Source organism: Vigna angularis, chromosome 6 (genome assembly GCF_016808095.1).
Source record: "Vigna angularis cultivar LongXiaoDou No.4 chromosome 6, ASM1680809v1, whole genome shotgun sequence".
NCBI classification, from domain to species: Eukaryota; Viridiplantae; Streptophyta; class Magnoliopsida; order Fabales; family Fabaceae; genus Vigna; species Vigna angularis.
In genome coordinates this window covers 23907999-23923220 of record NC_068975.1, presented here as the reverse complement: position 1 = coordinate 23923220, position 15222 = coordinate 23907999, and the positions used below count along the sequence as shown (strand labels likewise).

Here is a 15222-nt window from a genome sequence, read left to right as displayed (position 1 = left end):
TCTAAAAATCTATGAAAAAGACAACCAGATAATGTTTTTCCTTTTCTCAATCGATAATTGTTTTGAATTGTGAGATGTTACTTAAAAATAATCTCTATCCAGTCTTTAATATGAAAACAATGTTAACCAAATATGAACTCAATTCTCCACAGATTCTTATCCAATGCGACAAATGGAAAAACTCTGCAGTCCAATTCATGATTGAAATTGATGGGTAGCTTCACAAACTTAATGAGTTGATAATTGTCTTACTTACCAACCATGCACAACATGTATTATTTTACATAAAAGAATAAACTTGCATGCATTCAAAATGTAAATAATTGTTGCAAAGTTATTACATATAATTTATTGACTTTTATTTTAAAAACAATATTCTGATTAACTAATAGTATATTTTATTTTTCTGGCATATAAATATTAACTTCTTAAAATTATTATGTAACTATCTTGTAATCTTAATAAATATATTTAATCATGGGTTTAATTAAATTTTAAGTCTTTCATGAATTTATACATAGTTTCTAATAAATTTGTTTTGTTTATTGGGTACTTAAAATTTTATATTTTTAATTAAATTTATGTTGATTAGTTTGTTTATTAATTATATAAAGTGACCTATGCCTTATCTTATATTTTACTTGTTTATTTTTTAAGTTTTTTATGATTAATATAAAATAATAAATAATATTTTATTATTTTAATATTAGTTTATATTAATTACAAAAATTTTAATTAAAAATTTAAAAAATATAACAGGCATATAATAGTCATGTAATTCAAATAATAAAAACATTAAATATCAGGAACTTAATTTTAAAATATAAAAATCATGAATATAATTTTTTTTAATAAAACTCAATTAAAAGTAGACATATTTATGAACAATTTGAAAGTTAATTAAGTCTAAAATAAATACTAAATGAGTAAAACTGATATTTGATATTTTCAAGAAAAATGTATGTGAAGTTATAATACGTGTCTATTTTTATTTTTAGAGGATTATATATGCCTAATTTGAATGCTTACTTATACTTTGAAATAGTATTTTATAGGATTGAATGCACAATGGTTTTGTTTTGTTTTTTCTTTTATATTTCTATGTAATTTATAACCAATTTATACCTCACATGTGTCACATGGTATAATTCATTAATGACTTGATAAAAATATTGCTGTACTTTTTTGAGAAGGACCATTTCAAATGAATAAATATTTTGAATGTGAATATATTAAATTAAAAATGTTTGTATATTTTTAATAATAATTACAAGAGTGCATTACCATAATGTTAGTTTATTTATTTTTATTGATTGATTCAAAAATATAACAATATCAAACTAAACACATTCAATGCTACCTTGCTATATCTTAAAATTGATTTATATTTTTGTCACCGTTGAGGTTTCCTTAAAGGAAAACAATTCTTTGATTTGTTATGTTTATTTGATAAATTTGAACCAATCATGGAAAAAACTCTACCACAAACATTTAACAGAAATTTGGCAAGAATTAATTCCAGATTTTTTACTAAATTTTTGTGATGATGTTGTCGGTTGAGTATTATAATAAATGATGTTAGTACTTTAAAACATTAAAACTATATAATAAAACTTGACAAACAAGAATTAATAGGAGTCTAAATTTTTTATTAATTTTTTTTGTGTTGTTGTCAGCTGAGAATTAACATATGTTAGTATTTTAAAAATCTTTTTAATATATTTTAAAAATCAACAAAAAAAAATAAATTCAATCCAATCCATTTTCCCTCCCCTCTATGAGAAAAATGACTTTTTTTTTCTTATTGCAGACATCTGGGTTACTAATTTGTGGACATAAATTATGTAAACTTTTGGATTTCATTTTCCCCAACCTAGACAAAAGCATATATACTTTTAAGCTCTTTTGTTAAATTTCATCGATGGCTTGACTATGACCCATATATTATTGCTACAATTTTCATAAGGTTAAAATGTATACACATTTTGAGTTTCCTCAGACCCCTACCCTTTGTACAAGTGGCCATTTTGGATCCTTATATGTGTTCATAATTCAACTGTCCTTCACAAAAACACTGCCTCCCAAGGTCATCCACAAGTTCCTTTGCCATAAAATTGGGACCAAATCAATTGGACAATCCCTTGTGAAGGGAACTTTCATTGGTCCCTAAACCAACAGCAGAAACCAAACAAATCTGGTATATCTTATACTCATCACTTTCCTTTTCAAAATAAATAAGAAAAACTTTCCTGTTTCATCACTTGTTTGGTTACTGAATTAGCCTACTTTTTCCCATGTTGGTTATCTTTTACATTCATTTTTTTGCACTTTCTCTTGTGGAAATTCCCCTTTATGTCTCAAAATTGTCCATTTCTATGCCTTACACTAGGACTAAGAATTAGCATTGAATCATCATAGAAGGTTCATTTCATATACTGATAGGCATGTGATTTTATGGTAAGCTCCATACCTTTTCAAGTACTTTTACGCGTATGTACTCCTTAGGGAAGGTGTCAAACAAGATCCAAACCTATTAGAGAGGGTAGATTCCTTTGGGAGTGTGACAAAATTGGTTTTTTGAGATGGAAATTTAAAAAAGTTAGTAGTATTATTCTAACTGATAAGTGTAGTTCAGTTCACAACAACGTTTATTAGAAAAGAAAAGACTTTGTTCAATTCCTATATAGTACATCTTTATAAAGAGCCAAGTTTAAGTGTGAATAAGTTTCAGATAGAGGATTAATATAGTAATCTGTCTGAATGATTTGCAAAAAGCTCTCCTAGAAACTAGAGAATCTAATGGTGGTTAAGATAAAATATTACTTAGACTCCAAAGTTATGTTAGGAAGGATTCTTTCTCAAGTTCATTTACATATGTACTAGTCATTAATTTATGATGGTATATGATTGATTGGTACATAAAATCTTAGAAGAAGATAAGAAAAGAAAAGGGAAAATGATAAAGAAAGACAGGGATTAAGATTTAAGAGAAAGCTCAACCGAAGCTTGCATGTGCTCCTAACATGGTAGGGTCGAGTATAATTTCATCAGCTACTGTGGCATTTTCTTTCTCTACTTTAGCTAGGAATAAAAATCACAATTAGCATGGTTTCTTCCCAATCTATTCTTAGCTAGACTTATAATAACAACATGACAAACTAATCTCTATCTGTTCTGTCACATAAAGTATAATATTTTAGAGGCTATTTTATGGCTATTAATGATTATAAGCCAGAAAATGGTGACATGAAGATTTAATTGATAAAGGGTCTAAAAGGAATTTAGAAACCAAAAGTATAGAACAATAAAAGAACTAAAACACCAACATGGTTTTTATTGAAATTATGGTTTTCTATGAGATTTTAGGAGATTTGATCTTTATGTATGTAACAACAACAATACCTGAAATCTCATTGATAACAAAGCATGGATCACTCAACTATGATTGTAAAGAATGGAAAAGAAATTGAAGTCACTTTTTGTTTTGAATTAATTAGTCTCCTTATCTCCTAAATTTAGTTTCTGTATTTTGACCAGTTCATTTAAAAGAAACTGGAGCCTTAATTCATTAATCACTTGGATTTATGAGATAGAAGTTGAAGTGGACCTTTTTTATTTGATTCATTTACTGAATAAGTAGATCATCACTTAGTTTTTATCATGTCGTAATTGTTATAACAAAAGTGAGAAAACTTAATGGGAATGTCCAAAATTCTGCAGAAATAGCTTGTAGGTTCACATGAAGGGAGTTTGGTTTCTAATTATACTTTCTTTACTGATTTCTGCAATTTAGAAGTTCATTAAAAGAAAGAGAAAAAGAAAAAAAAGAAGCACGAGATGAATAGACTTTTGCTACTTGCATTGTTGATGAGTGTAAGCATCCATGTGAGATTAATTCACTTCTCTTCTGTCCTTGTCAAAGAAGGTTGTTACCTAGAAAATAATATGAAAATGAATAGATAAATATGTAAAAGGGTTCTCATATAGTCGGTCATAAGCTATTTTCTCTTTTATTTGATTTGAAAGGAAATATGACAGTCTCCAAAACATTTTGTGCAATAATAGCCATTGCACTGTCCTTATCAATGTCATTTAGAACAAGCAAGAAAGAATTATGCATCATACTTTATTTTCAAATATATCATGTGATCCTGCTCCCATATTTATAATAAATTTTGTAGCAGTTGAAAGTTTGAGACTTTGGTGATAATCAACATGGTTTACAAAATGGTTACCTCATTATTAGATAAGTCATGCTAACTACTATTAGTAGCTTATTTTAGTTATGAACAGAATAGCACAGTTTAACCAATAAAATAACCGAATAAATGGATGAAACAAAAAAGAAAAAAATAACCCTTTTGAGATACACATGTTTTGTATTCTCAGAGGAAATTTCTAAACATAGTTTTTTTAAGAAAAATTACCCACTGGTACTGTCGGTCGTTTATTATATGTTATGAATTATTTTTGTATTTGGGTGAATAGTTACATGGTGTGAATACATAGGAAGTAGCTTGGAATGATCCTATTATTAACTCAAAATGTCCTGTAGAATATAATTAACTGAACTACCTAACTAATAATTGGGAAGATGCGTTTGAACGGCAACAGTTAAATTATACAAGGTTATGGATTTGGATGTCTACTAGCTTTTCAACACCAAGGCAACAAAATTCCATTTTTTGAATCATTTATTTGTGTCATTTCTTTTTTGTCAGGTCAAAATAATGTTTTGATTTAAGCAACTTGAAAATTTTGGTTAAACCCAACAACAGAAGCACAAGCTAGTTTTAATATAAAGTGTATATGTGCTTTACAGGGTGAGAGAAAATTGCAGAAGAGAGTAAAGGAAAAAAATAACAGATTGTGTTGAAAACTGATAAATAATGAAAAAAGAACAGTTTTTCTATTGATAAGCTTGTATTCTTTTGAAGCATGTTTCTAAGAAATTCTACAATACACCTTTAAGGGTGTGTCTATGCACCTTGAATGTGTTATGATTGAATATGAACAAAATAAGCACACATGCACCAATGATAGCGTTCAAAGTTCATGGATGAACATACTTTCCCATGTAGAATCTTTTATTTTTCAAAACTCAAACACTCCTACTCACAGACATTGAACGTGAATCTTCCACAGAAGAGAAGAAAAATTTGTTAAGCTATATTTAAAAAGAATATAAAATAAGAAAACAGATAATCGGACTGATTAAAAATACCATGTTATCTTGGTTTGGTTTGAATCAATATTGCATTGGTAATGTATGCTTTCAAGTATTAACCATATACTCAATAGTCAATACTAGTTTTCTGGCCATTGCATTGCATGTGATCAAAGCACCCACAAAAAGTCAGCAGAACATATCCACAACGTCTGTCTCATCCCATGTGTCAAATTATACATTTGATTCATCACTTTACTATGAACCCTCTAAGAAAATAACGAAAATAAAAGAAAAAAAATTGTTGTGGACGAATAGCAAGAATCAAGATCCTTAAATATTCTTCATCTCTTGATTCCTATGTTAATTTAGTTTTCTCTCATTAAGAAATCACTGACACCAGATAAGAGGGTTACACACTCGTGAAACAAGATCAAGAATACCTGCTCACAATATAATGATAAAATTTTGAAAGAGTCTAAATTCAATTTTCCTCGTCTGAAAGCATATATTAATGTTAATTTTGTTAATTATTAAACTTTTGTCCCCACGAAGGGAGAAAAGGAAACAGCAACATTAACTTTCAGAACATACTGTGGTTGCTAAAACAGCTATTAGTGTCATTTATCACTTTTAACTACCCTTCTTCTTTTTTCCTCTTAATTTCATTGATTCCTATTCAGTAAATTCCTATGATGTATTTACACACATATATGACAACTTTTTTCAAGAAATACTTGTAAGACTCCACATAATGGTTTTGTCCACATGTTTTGTGTGTCAAACACCAGATCAATTAGTGAGTGTAATATATGCAGCACCTAATTTGGACATGATCTTCCACCAAATAGAAGCTCCTTCTTCAATGTAATTAAAAAACTCTCAGAGGGAAGGGTCAAGTAGTTAACTTGCATTTGTATCTGTGAAAGCACACCAGTTACCATGCACAGTTTGTCCAACTGTAAGCAAGGCTGTTTCTATTAAAGTATATACCAACTCTTTATCATATTCAAGAACTGAAAATACTAAATGCATCAATAAAATAAGGTAAAATAAAATAAAATGACCAGGCCCTTGAAATCATTCTTATGTGGCACATTCTGAAGCACAGAGAAGATACTATACCATCCCCCCTCTTGACCCTTGAATATAGGAAAAGGGGAGCTGCACCATACAAATGTCCTAAGTAGCTTCTCTTTTTGATTTTGCCCAGTTATACAGATACTTCTCCATGTGCTAAGATACTGTTCATCATTTCTCAAGACCCTACACATTTCAATTCAAAGTGCAAGTCTTTCATCATTGGGACTCTTCACACCATGCAAGAGCTATTCATACTTCAGCTCTTATCCATTTATCCATTACATAAAAGGCAAAAGAAATTCTGTCAGATATATAATTTGTTATCAGTTAAAATTTAATAAAGCTGCAATTTTGTTCTGGTTGTATGAAGTTGTATTTTCTAGATTTGAACAAGTCATAAAAATTGTAAGAAAGAATGACTTAAAATGTGTGCTGCTAAGGGGAAAAAAAGGGAGAAATGCTGACTATACTATAGGCCACAGAAAAATATTATTGGTCTATAAAGTTGGGGAGAAAAGATAGTTGGGGTTGCATGTGCAGAGGTGTGGCCCACAATATTAGCGGTTGGGAACCCCAACCAGAACCAGCGCATGTGCACTTCATTTGTCACTTGTTCAGTGGCTTTCGGGAAAAATAACACTTTTGTGGAAGTTAGTAATAAGAGAAAAGAAAAAAGTAAAAAGATGTTACTTATAAATAGAGGCCCCCCTTGAAGCACTTGACCTCACAGCATAGCAAAAGAAAGTGCACATTCCTCTGTTTTGCTCCCCTGTTTAGGCCTTATCATAAGCTCACAATCATGCCTCTTCTCACTCTCATTGCTGTTCTCTTTCTTAACATCAATCTCCAAGGTGTTACTGCTGACTATGGTGGTTGGCAGGGTGGTCATGCCACTTTCTATGGTGGGGGTGATGCTTCTGGCACAATGGGTGAGTTTAGCCTACTTCTTCATATATGTATTTATCTTTTTTCTCTTTTTGTGACATCATACCATATATTATGTCTACAATTATTTACTTTTCTCCATAATTATCAACTAGTATGGATGTTCATGCATATTTGCTGTTTTGATTTCGAATGCTAAAGAGAATGGAATAAAATGAATGAAAAGAAATCAAGTAGATGAAATGAAGTTCTGACATTGCTGTGATAAAATAAAAATAAAAAATAAAAAAGTGGTTTTGTCTTACACTTTTAAATTGCATGAAAGTATTGCCTCAAATTCTATTCCATGCATCTTACTTTAAAAAAGGCAAAAACACTGAAATCTATTGTCATTTTATTACATTTCACTCTATTCTATTTCTTTTCATGGACCCGAATATTGGAATAGTGAAACTGTACACATATTTTGAGCAAAGCCCGTTTTTTTACTTAAGCTACTTCTTTAGCACTTTTTTGATGTGCCATGTTACCATTTACTCTTGCCGACACTAGCAATAGCAACACATTCATAACTAATGCTATAATGTGCAAAACATGAAAACGTTGTCACATGACAGATTTCAGTTATGTGAAATTCCTTGAAACACTACTCTTTTTAACATGATCAAGAAACTCCTTTTAATTACTATCATTACTGTTATATTGAAAGTTGAGATGATGGGGTTTATACTTTTTATTTTATACATGTAGGTGGAGCATGTGGGTATGGAAATCTGTATAGCCAGGGTTATGGAACAGACACTGTGGCTCTAAGCACTGCTTTGTTCAACAATGGCTTAAGCTGTGGATCTTGCTATGAAATGAGATGTGATGATGACCCAAGATGGTGCAAACCTGGCTCTATTATCGTCACTGCTACTAACTTCTGTCCCCCAAATCCATCTTTGCCAAACAACAATGGTGGTTGGTGCAACCCACCTCTGCAACACTTTGATATGGCTGAACCTGCCTTCCTTCAGATTGCAGAATATAGAGCTGGAATTGTCCCAGTGGCCTTCAGAAGGTAAATGAAGCCATAAATTTGACAATGCTTTCAAGCTTAAAGGTCACATTTAATTCCTTAACAACTATATTACCTAATTTATGAATTTATGAATTTATTAAATGTTGAAAATGAATTACTCTCTCATTAAAAAGTCACATAAAGGTATAACACTTATTTTCATTTTAGTAAATGGCCCTTATTCATGAACGTGTGAAAATTGGTGTAGCCATTAACAAACCTCAACTTCTAGCTTTCATGTCAAACTGATCTCAAATTGAAAAGACTTGAATAACATAATTACCTTTATCTATGCTAACCATATTTCTTAAGCTTATAAAGTGAGTAAAGACAAAACTAGTAATTTCAGATGCTGATGAAAAACTCAAACAGCTGGTATTCAAACACATTCATGATTTGTTCATGCAGTTAATTTTCTTATCTATGACTGATATTGCTTACTTTATCCTGTATGATGTTTATGGTTCAATTGGTCATATGTTTAACTAGTGCTAAACTAAAGTATACTGCAAATTTGGGTGATGATGGCAGGGTTCCTTGTGTGAAGAAGGGAGGAATAAGGTTCACTATCAATGGTCACTCTTACTTCAACCTAGTTTTGGTCACCAATGTGGCTGGTGCTGGGGATGTGCATTCAGTGTCCATCAAAGGGTCCAAAACTGGGTGGCAACCCATGTCAAGAAATTGGGGCCAAAACTGGCAGAGCAACTCCTACCTGAATGGACAAGCCCTTTCTTTTCAAGTCACCACCAGTGATGGCAGAACTGTGGCAAGCTACAATGTGGCACCAGGCAATTGGCAATTTGGGCAGACCTTCCAAGGAGGCCAATTCTAGAGACCTTATTGCAATGAGGGTAGAAAACAGTACAAAAAAAAGTTTGTATACCTACTATTGTTCACCTCACTGGAACAACCATAAAATGTCATAATAGGTATTGATCAATTCTTGTAACTGATTCTGAAAGGCCAGTGTTTTATTTTATTGGTCTAGAAAGTAGCTGAGGTGTTTATATGGCACCCGCTGGTCACTTCACATATAACATACATATATGGAGAGAGAGTTATGTATTATCTTGTGTGTTGTGCTGCTTTTCTTCAATCAAAGTTAATAATTATATTCATCAGAGAACTTTTATTTGCATGAAATATTTGTTTCACCTATCTCATAATGATCAGTTGTTAGATCATTAAATCAATTTAATTAGTGTTACTCTCTTGTTTCTTGTTTGATTCAAAACTCACTCATTACTCTTTTTTAAGTATGATATATGACAGAACAATGTCTTTATTTTATTCAAAATGTATCAGTAACACAATTTATAACTTCATTTTCTCTGTACTTCACGCTTATCAGTTATCGATTCAAATTCATGTGTTCCGTTAGTTTGAAAATGAAGTCCATCTCATGGAGAACTACGTAAAATCCACATTTAAAGTGTCAGAAAAAAGTGTTGTTAGCTTTCAATGTAATTTGTAGAAAAGAAAAAATTGAAATTTGGTGTTCATGATTTGATGAATGATATTTTGTTTGAGAAAATTGAGTTTTCATGCAACAGGTGAAGCTTTACGACGTGTACATTTCAAGCCAAACAACTCTTTCAGTGATGAATTTGGCTTATTTCTGATCTGTGCTAATGGATTAATATGCAGAACATACCTCAACAACAGTTTCACATTTACTTATTTTCATATGACAGCTTGAACTTTTGGAATTTGCATGAAAAAATAAAATCATGGATGAGTAATATCCTAAACAAATGCTGAAGCTGAAGTTGGTTTTAAGATGTTAAATCTTCAACAGAAGAGTCTTTGGTCAAATGATATCTTGAAGAAAAGGAAGGAAAGAAACATTATTTTCCAAGAAATATCTTCCTATTGTGATGTCTACATTGTTGATTGAAATTATAGGCAGAAGCCAAGGACCTGCTCCTTGTGTTAAGGGTTGTTTGTCTGTGGTTTCATGGTTTGTAGTATGCAGACAATATCATCATTTATGGAGGAAACTATGTGGGAAAGCTCCTTCTCCTAAACAAGTGTAAGCTATTCATTCATGTGGCAAATTTGTATTATGTTATATGCCTGCAAAATCTTGCATTGTGTCTATGTGATGATCATGTTCGTCCAATAATCTTGTCTTGTATCACTAGTTGAGATCTAACACAATTTATATACTTTTTCCTTCTCCTATTTTATAATACGTTTTATAATTCTATCTATTTTAAAATGGATTGTATTCATGATTAATGGAAAAAGATTGCAACTAAATATAATATTTAAGAAAATCGACACATGATTCCGAATATAATTCTATCTATTTTTGATTTACCTTTTTTTAATAGCTAAAAAACAAGATATACCAAATTAAAGAATACAAGTTTTTGTTGCAAAACATACCAAAGTTAGGTCTCTTACACCAAACGGTTTGTTGTTCCACTTTGATGTTTATAAAACATTTTACTTTCCAAAAGGATACCTTTGTCTTTCAATAAAATGCATATTTGGTCTCATATATATGTTGGTAAGATAAACTATTTAAGAGCAAAAATATTATACCTAACATATGGATAGGGAATTTTAACAATTCTAAAAATTAAATATATTGTATTTGAATTATTTATAATTGAATTCTCTTTATTTTTTAAATAGATTTTTTGGAGTAATTTGAAATATATTGAATTTCATTTTTTATAAAGCAAATTAATTTCTCTTTAAGGTAAAATTTCATTTTAAAAATATTTGGCTGCAGGTTGATTCGACTTGACCTCCGACCTAAGTTGACTTGTTTTAATCTTCAACTCAAGCCAACTCATTGAAACCCTTAATAATGGTCGAGTCTGCTCATATTCATCTTGGGCTGAAACAACTATACCTTTAGTGTCGAAGGTTTAGTCAAGTTAGTATGAGTCGAGGGGTTGTGTCAAGTCAACTAAGGTAGAAGGTCAAGTTGAGATGGTTCTAGCCAAAAGTCAAGATTAGTCGATCCTAATCAAAAGTTGAGACCTCTCTACCCTAGCTGAAGGTTAAGAATAGTTGATCATGACCAAAGGTTAACACAAGTTGACCTTGACAAAAAATCAAGATGAGTTGACCATCAAGGTGAATCACATTAGGATGAAGGTTGAGAAGAGTCGACACAGACTGAAGGTCAACCCGAGTAGGCCCAAGTTAAAGGTCGAGCATCAGGCTTAACAAAGTTGACTCGGAAAAAAGGTCTAGCCAAGTTTGCCCAACCGAAGGTTGAGACAAATCAACCCTGACCGAAGTTCAAGATGGGTAAGTTTTGGTCGAAGGTCGAGATGAGTTGGCCTTGGTCGAAACTTGTGATGAGTAAACCTGGTTTAAAGGTAGAGATGAGTCAATCCTGATCAAAGTTTAGAACTAGTCAGCATAGGCCAAAGGTGAGCTGAAAGTCAACCCAAGTTACTTGGACTGAAGTTTGAGCTATGTCGATTTGTGTCGAAGGCCGAATATAGTTGCCTAAGTCGAAGGATTGATCCAAGTCAACTCAAGCAAAAGGTCGAGCTAAGTCAACCCAACCAAAGCTAAATACAAGTTAACCATAATTGAAGGTAGAGACAAGTCCATCTTGGCCGAAGTTCGAGACAAGTCAACCTTGATTGAAGTCCAGTACGAGTCAGCACGTGCCAAAGGTCGAGTCTAATAGTCCCACACTAAAGTTCAAGTTGAATAAGATTGGACCAAAGATCGTGCCAAGTCACTCAAATCTCAAAGGTCGAGCCATGTAAGTCTAGGCCGAAAGTCAAGCCTAGTCGATCGGAGTCTGATGAGTGCATATTTATGCCCACATTTATGCTTTAAAATTTAAATTTTTGATGAGATATTTGTGCTTAAATGGTTGATTTAAAGAAGATTTGTGATGATTGGATCGATTGTGTTTGGAAATAAAAGGGACGTAAAAAGTGTGTTTTAGCGCATAAATTATTCTTGGATGTTCTAATGTTTATTTGCGCAGCTGAAATTATAAGTTCTATTGGTCCAAATGGAAATTCAAGGCCCAAAATCAGGTTTTATTTGAAAAATAATGTACAGATGGGCCAAACAGGCAACTTTTACCCTTGCACCTCCCAATTTCCCTACATACACCCTTCTCCTCTTAACCAGGCCCAATACTAAGCCAAACAGTAACCCTATTCTGAATACACCTCATAAATTTTCCTACCCATACCCTTCATACCACTAACTAGTCAGACTTCACCAGATCATGCCACATGGCAATCCACCATTAACAGATTGAACCACCCAGATGATGCCACATCACTGATCCTTTCACTAACTAGTGAACCAATCAGAACACACCACTCAGCCCTAACACATGAGCATAATCTTCTCCACCTTCTCCACAGAAACCCTAGCTGCCAATGCCGTAAGCCGCCGTTCCGCTTCCGCCGTACCATCCTCATCGTCGGCCAACTTCTTCTCCCTCCTTTCTCGCCGGAAGGCCACGCTCGTCACCACCATGCTGTGGCGCCACCGTGAAACCACGCCGCCATGAAACCGCGCCATTAACGGCGAGACCACCATCGCGAGACCTGACGCGAGTTCTTCATCCACCATCGCGGGAGCACTGTACGCCTCCTCCTCTAAAATCATCACCATCACGCCGCTGCAGAATGCCACCCAAAGCCGTCATCACTTCGCGATCCTCGCCGTTGCCATGACCGCAACCACGCCGCAAGACCGCCGCCACCTTCCTTCTCCTTCGCGCAAGGGTTCGAAGTCGCCGCAACATTCATCGTCATCGCGCCTCTGTGAGTTCTTCCCGCTGCCACACCGCACGGTCACCATCAACACGCGTCAGCCTTCATCGTGAACCTCCATGGCCGCCGCAACCATCTCGCATCGTCATCTTCTCCAGCGTCGAATAGCAAGTCCTTTCCCCAAATCTGAACCCTAATTTGGTAAAGGGGGAATGCCACGTGGCAGCGCGTTATTGGCCGCGTCCTTTCTCCGGTCAGAGCTGGTCAACAGGGGTTCTGGTGCAAATTTGGAGAATTCTGAAAGGGCTAAAGTGTAGATAGGGGAAATTTTAGGGCATTTGTGCAATTTTGGAAAGTTAGAAAAGTTAAAAGATAAAGTTCAGTTGTTAAATTAATTTAATTAGAGAATATCAACCGAAAATATCTTCCAAATAATGTTATAATTATTCAAATCTTTTAGTTATTTGGAAGATATAAGATAAAAGATTCTGTCAACTAAATATTAAGAGTCCAAGCCCAATCAAGCCCTATATAAAGAGACCCAAGGGAGACTGCACTTCATTCATTCTCTGGTACTCCTCTCACTTTTCTTTCATATTGTATTCAACTCCATTCATGGAGAGTAAGCATCTAGGGCTATTCTGCTGTAATTTCCTGATGGATTCTGAGGTTACGTTAAGTTAATGCAATTGTTTATTTTGATTATTGATTTAAGTGTTCTCTCTCTATGTCTTTCATCTCTCTATCTTGTTAAAAGTAAAGATTTTTGCATCATAATGTGTTTGAATCTACATGCATATTGATTATATGAGTTCTAGGGTTTCTAGGTTTAATTGAGAATTTACTTTGATTTAATTTAGGAACTTTCATATGATTAAATGGTTTTTACTATCAATTGAGAATGTACTTTGGTTGGTAGTAATAATTTCAACTATAATCAATTGAGAATTTACTTTGATTGATTAACTTTTAACTTGGTTAGGAGATTTAAGAATAGACATGATTAAACACAATAGAATTTGATTGAGAATGTACGTTGGTTGAATTTATTGTGAATAATCTAGAAAGGTTTTGCATTTGATTGAGAATTTACTTTGGTTAAATGCATGATCGCCCTCAAATTAATTAAGAATGTACTTTAATTAATTTGAAACTTAAACAATAATCAATTGAACAATTATCTGTGAATAACTGATGATGAATCTATCTTGGAAAAGTAGTGGAATTAGCCTATTTCATCGTAACTGTTTTTAAATTTCTTATTTGTTCTTTAAACATTCTCCAAACATTACTTTTATCCATAAGCATTGCATAACATTCGTAAGAGTCAGATATTCAAAAGCAATTTTGTGTTCGTTAGGAGACGACTCAGGGTTACTTTAGTCCTATCTACCTTCTTGAATACTACTTGGCAATACTGAAGTTGCCTTGAAAAGTAGTATTAATTTGATAGCTTCAACGACAACCTATCAGAGTCGAAGGGTCAAACCGAGTTGACTCAGGCGAAAGTTTGAGCTGAGTCGACTTGACCGAAGGGCAAGACAAGTTGACCTTGGCTGAAAGTCAAGCTAAGTCGACGAGTCAATCATGGATGAAGTTTGAGATTATTTGACACTAGTCAAAGATCAAGTTAAGTCGAAGGTTGAGGCGAATAAGCTCAGATTGAAGGTTAAGCTGAATAGGTTCGAAGTCGAGTCAAGTTAGTATGAGCTCATACTCGAATCGATTTGACTCAAACTAGATGTCGAAATGACTCAACCTGAGTTGAAAGTCGATATGAGTTGACTTTTTCGACCTATGAACTTTTTTTATCCTAACCAATAAGAAACTTCACAACTTTGTGAAATTTCAATTTCCTTCTTTTTTATATGAATTCAAATTTTATTATTTTAGTTATTTGAAATACCTTCTTAAAATTACTAAAATTTAATTTTCTTTTAATTTCCTCATCCAAACAAGTCATTTTAGTTAAAATAATTTCAAGTTCTCCAAATAAATGAATTACTCTCTTAAATTGCCTCATTTAAACACAACATAACTCACTATTTTGTTTCTTACACTCCAATTCATTTACTCTCTTTCCTCTTTTTTTAAGTTTTTATTTAGATTCATCAAAGGTGTAGAAATTTTTCTTTTTTTTCCTCTTTTTTACATGAGAGAGTATGTACTTGTATACACAAAGATCGTAATACAAACAAACGTAACTCTATCCTTAATTATAATGAACAATAAAAAAAAATAATTGATTTTGATGGCAACATATTAAAAAAAAAATCAAATCATATCATAATATTATATATATATAT

General features: G+C 32.7%; 1 protein-coding gene across 1 annotated transcript; it reads left to right on the top strand.

The window, feature by feature from the left end:
• Positions 1-6962: 6962 nt before the first annotated feature.
• LOC108341049 (expansin-A8) lies at positions 6963-9319 on the top strand. Its single transcript, XM_017578655.2, is given in 4 exon segments — positions 6963-7179; positions 7886-8198; positions 8730-9018; positions 9020-9319. Coding segments are annotated over 4 exon segments (840 nt in total). The 5' UTR covers positions 6963-7049; the 3' UTR covers positions 9128-9319.
• Positions 9320-15222: the final 5903 nt, after the last annotated feature.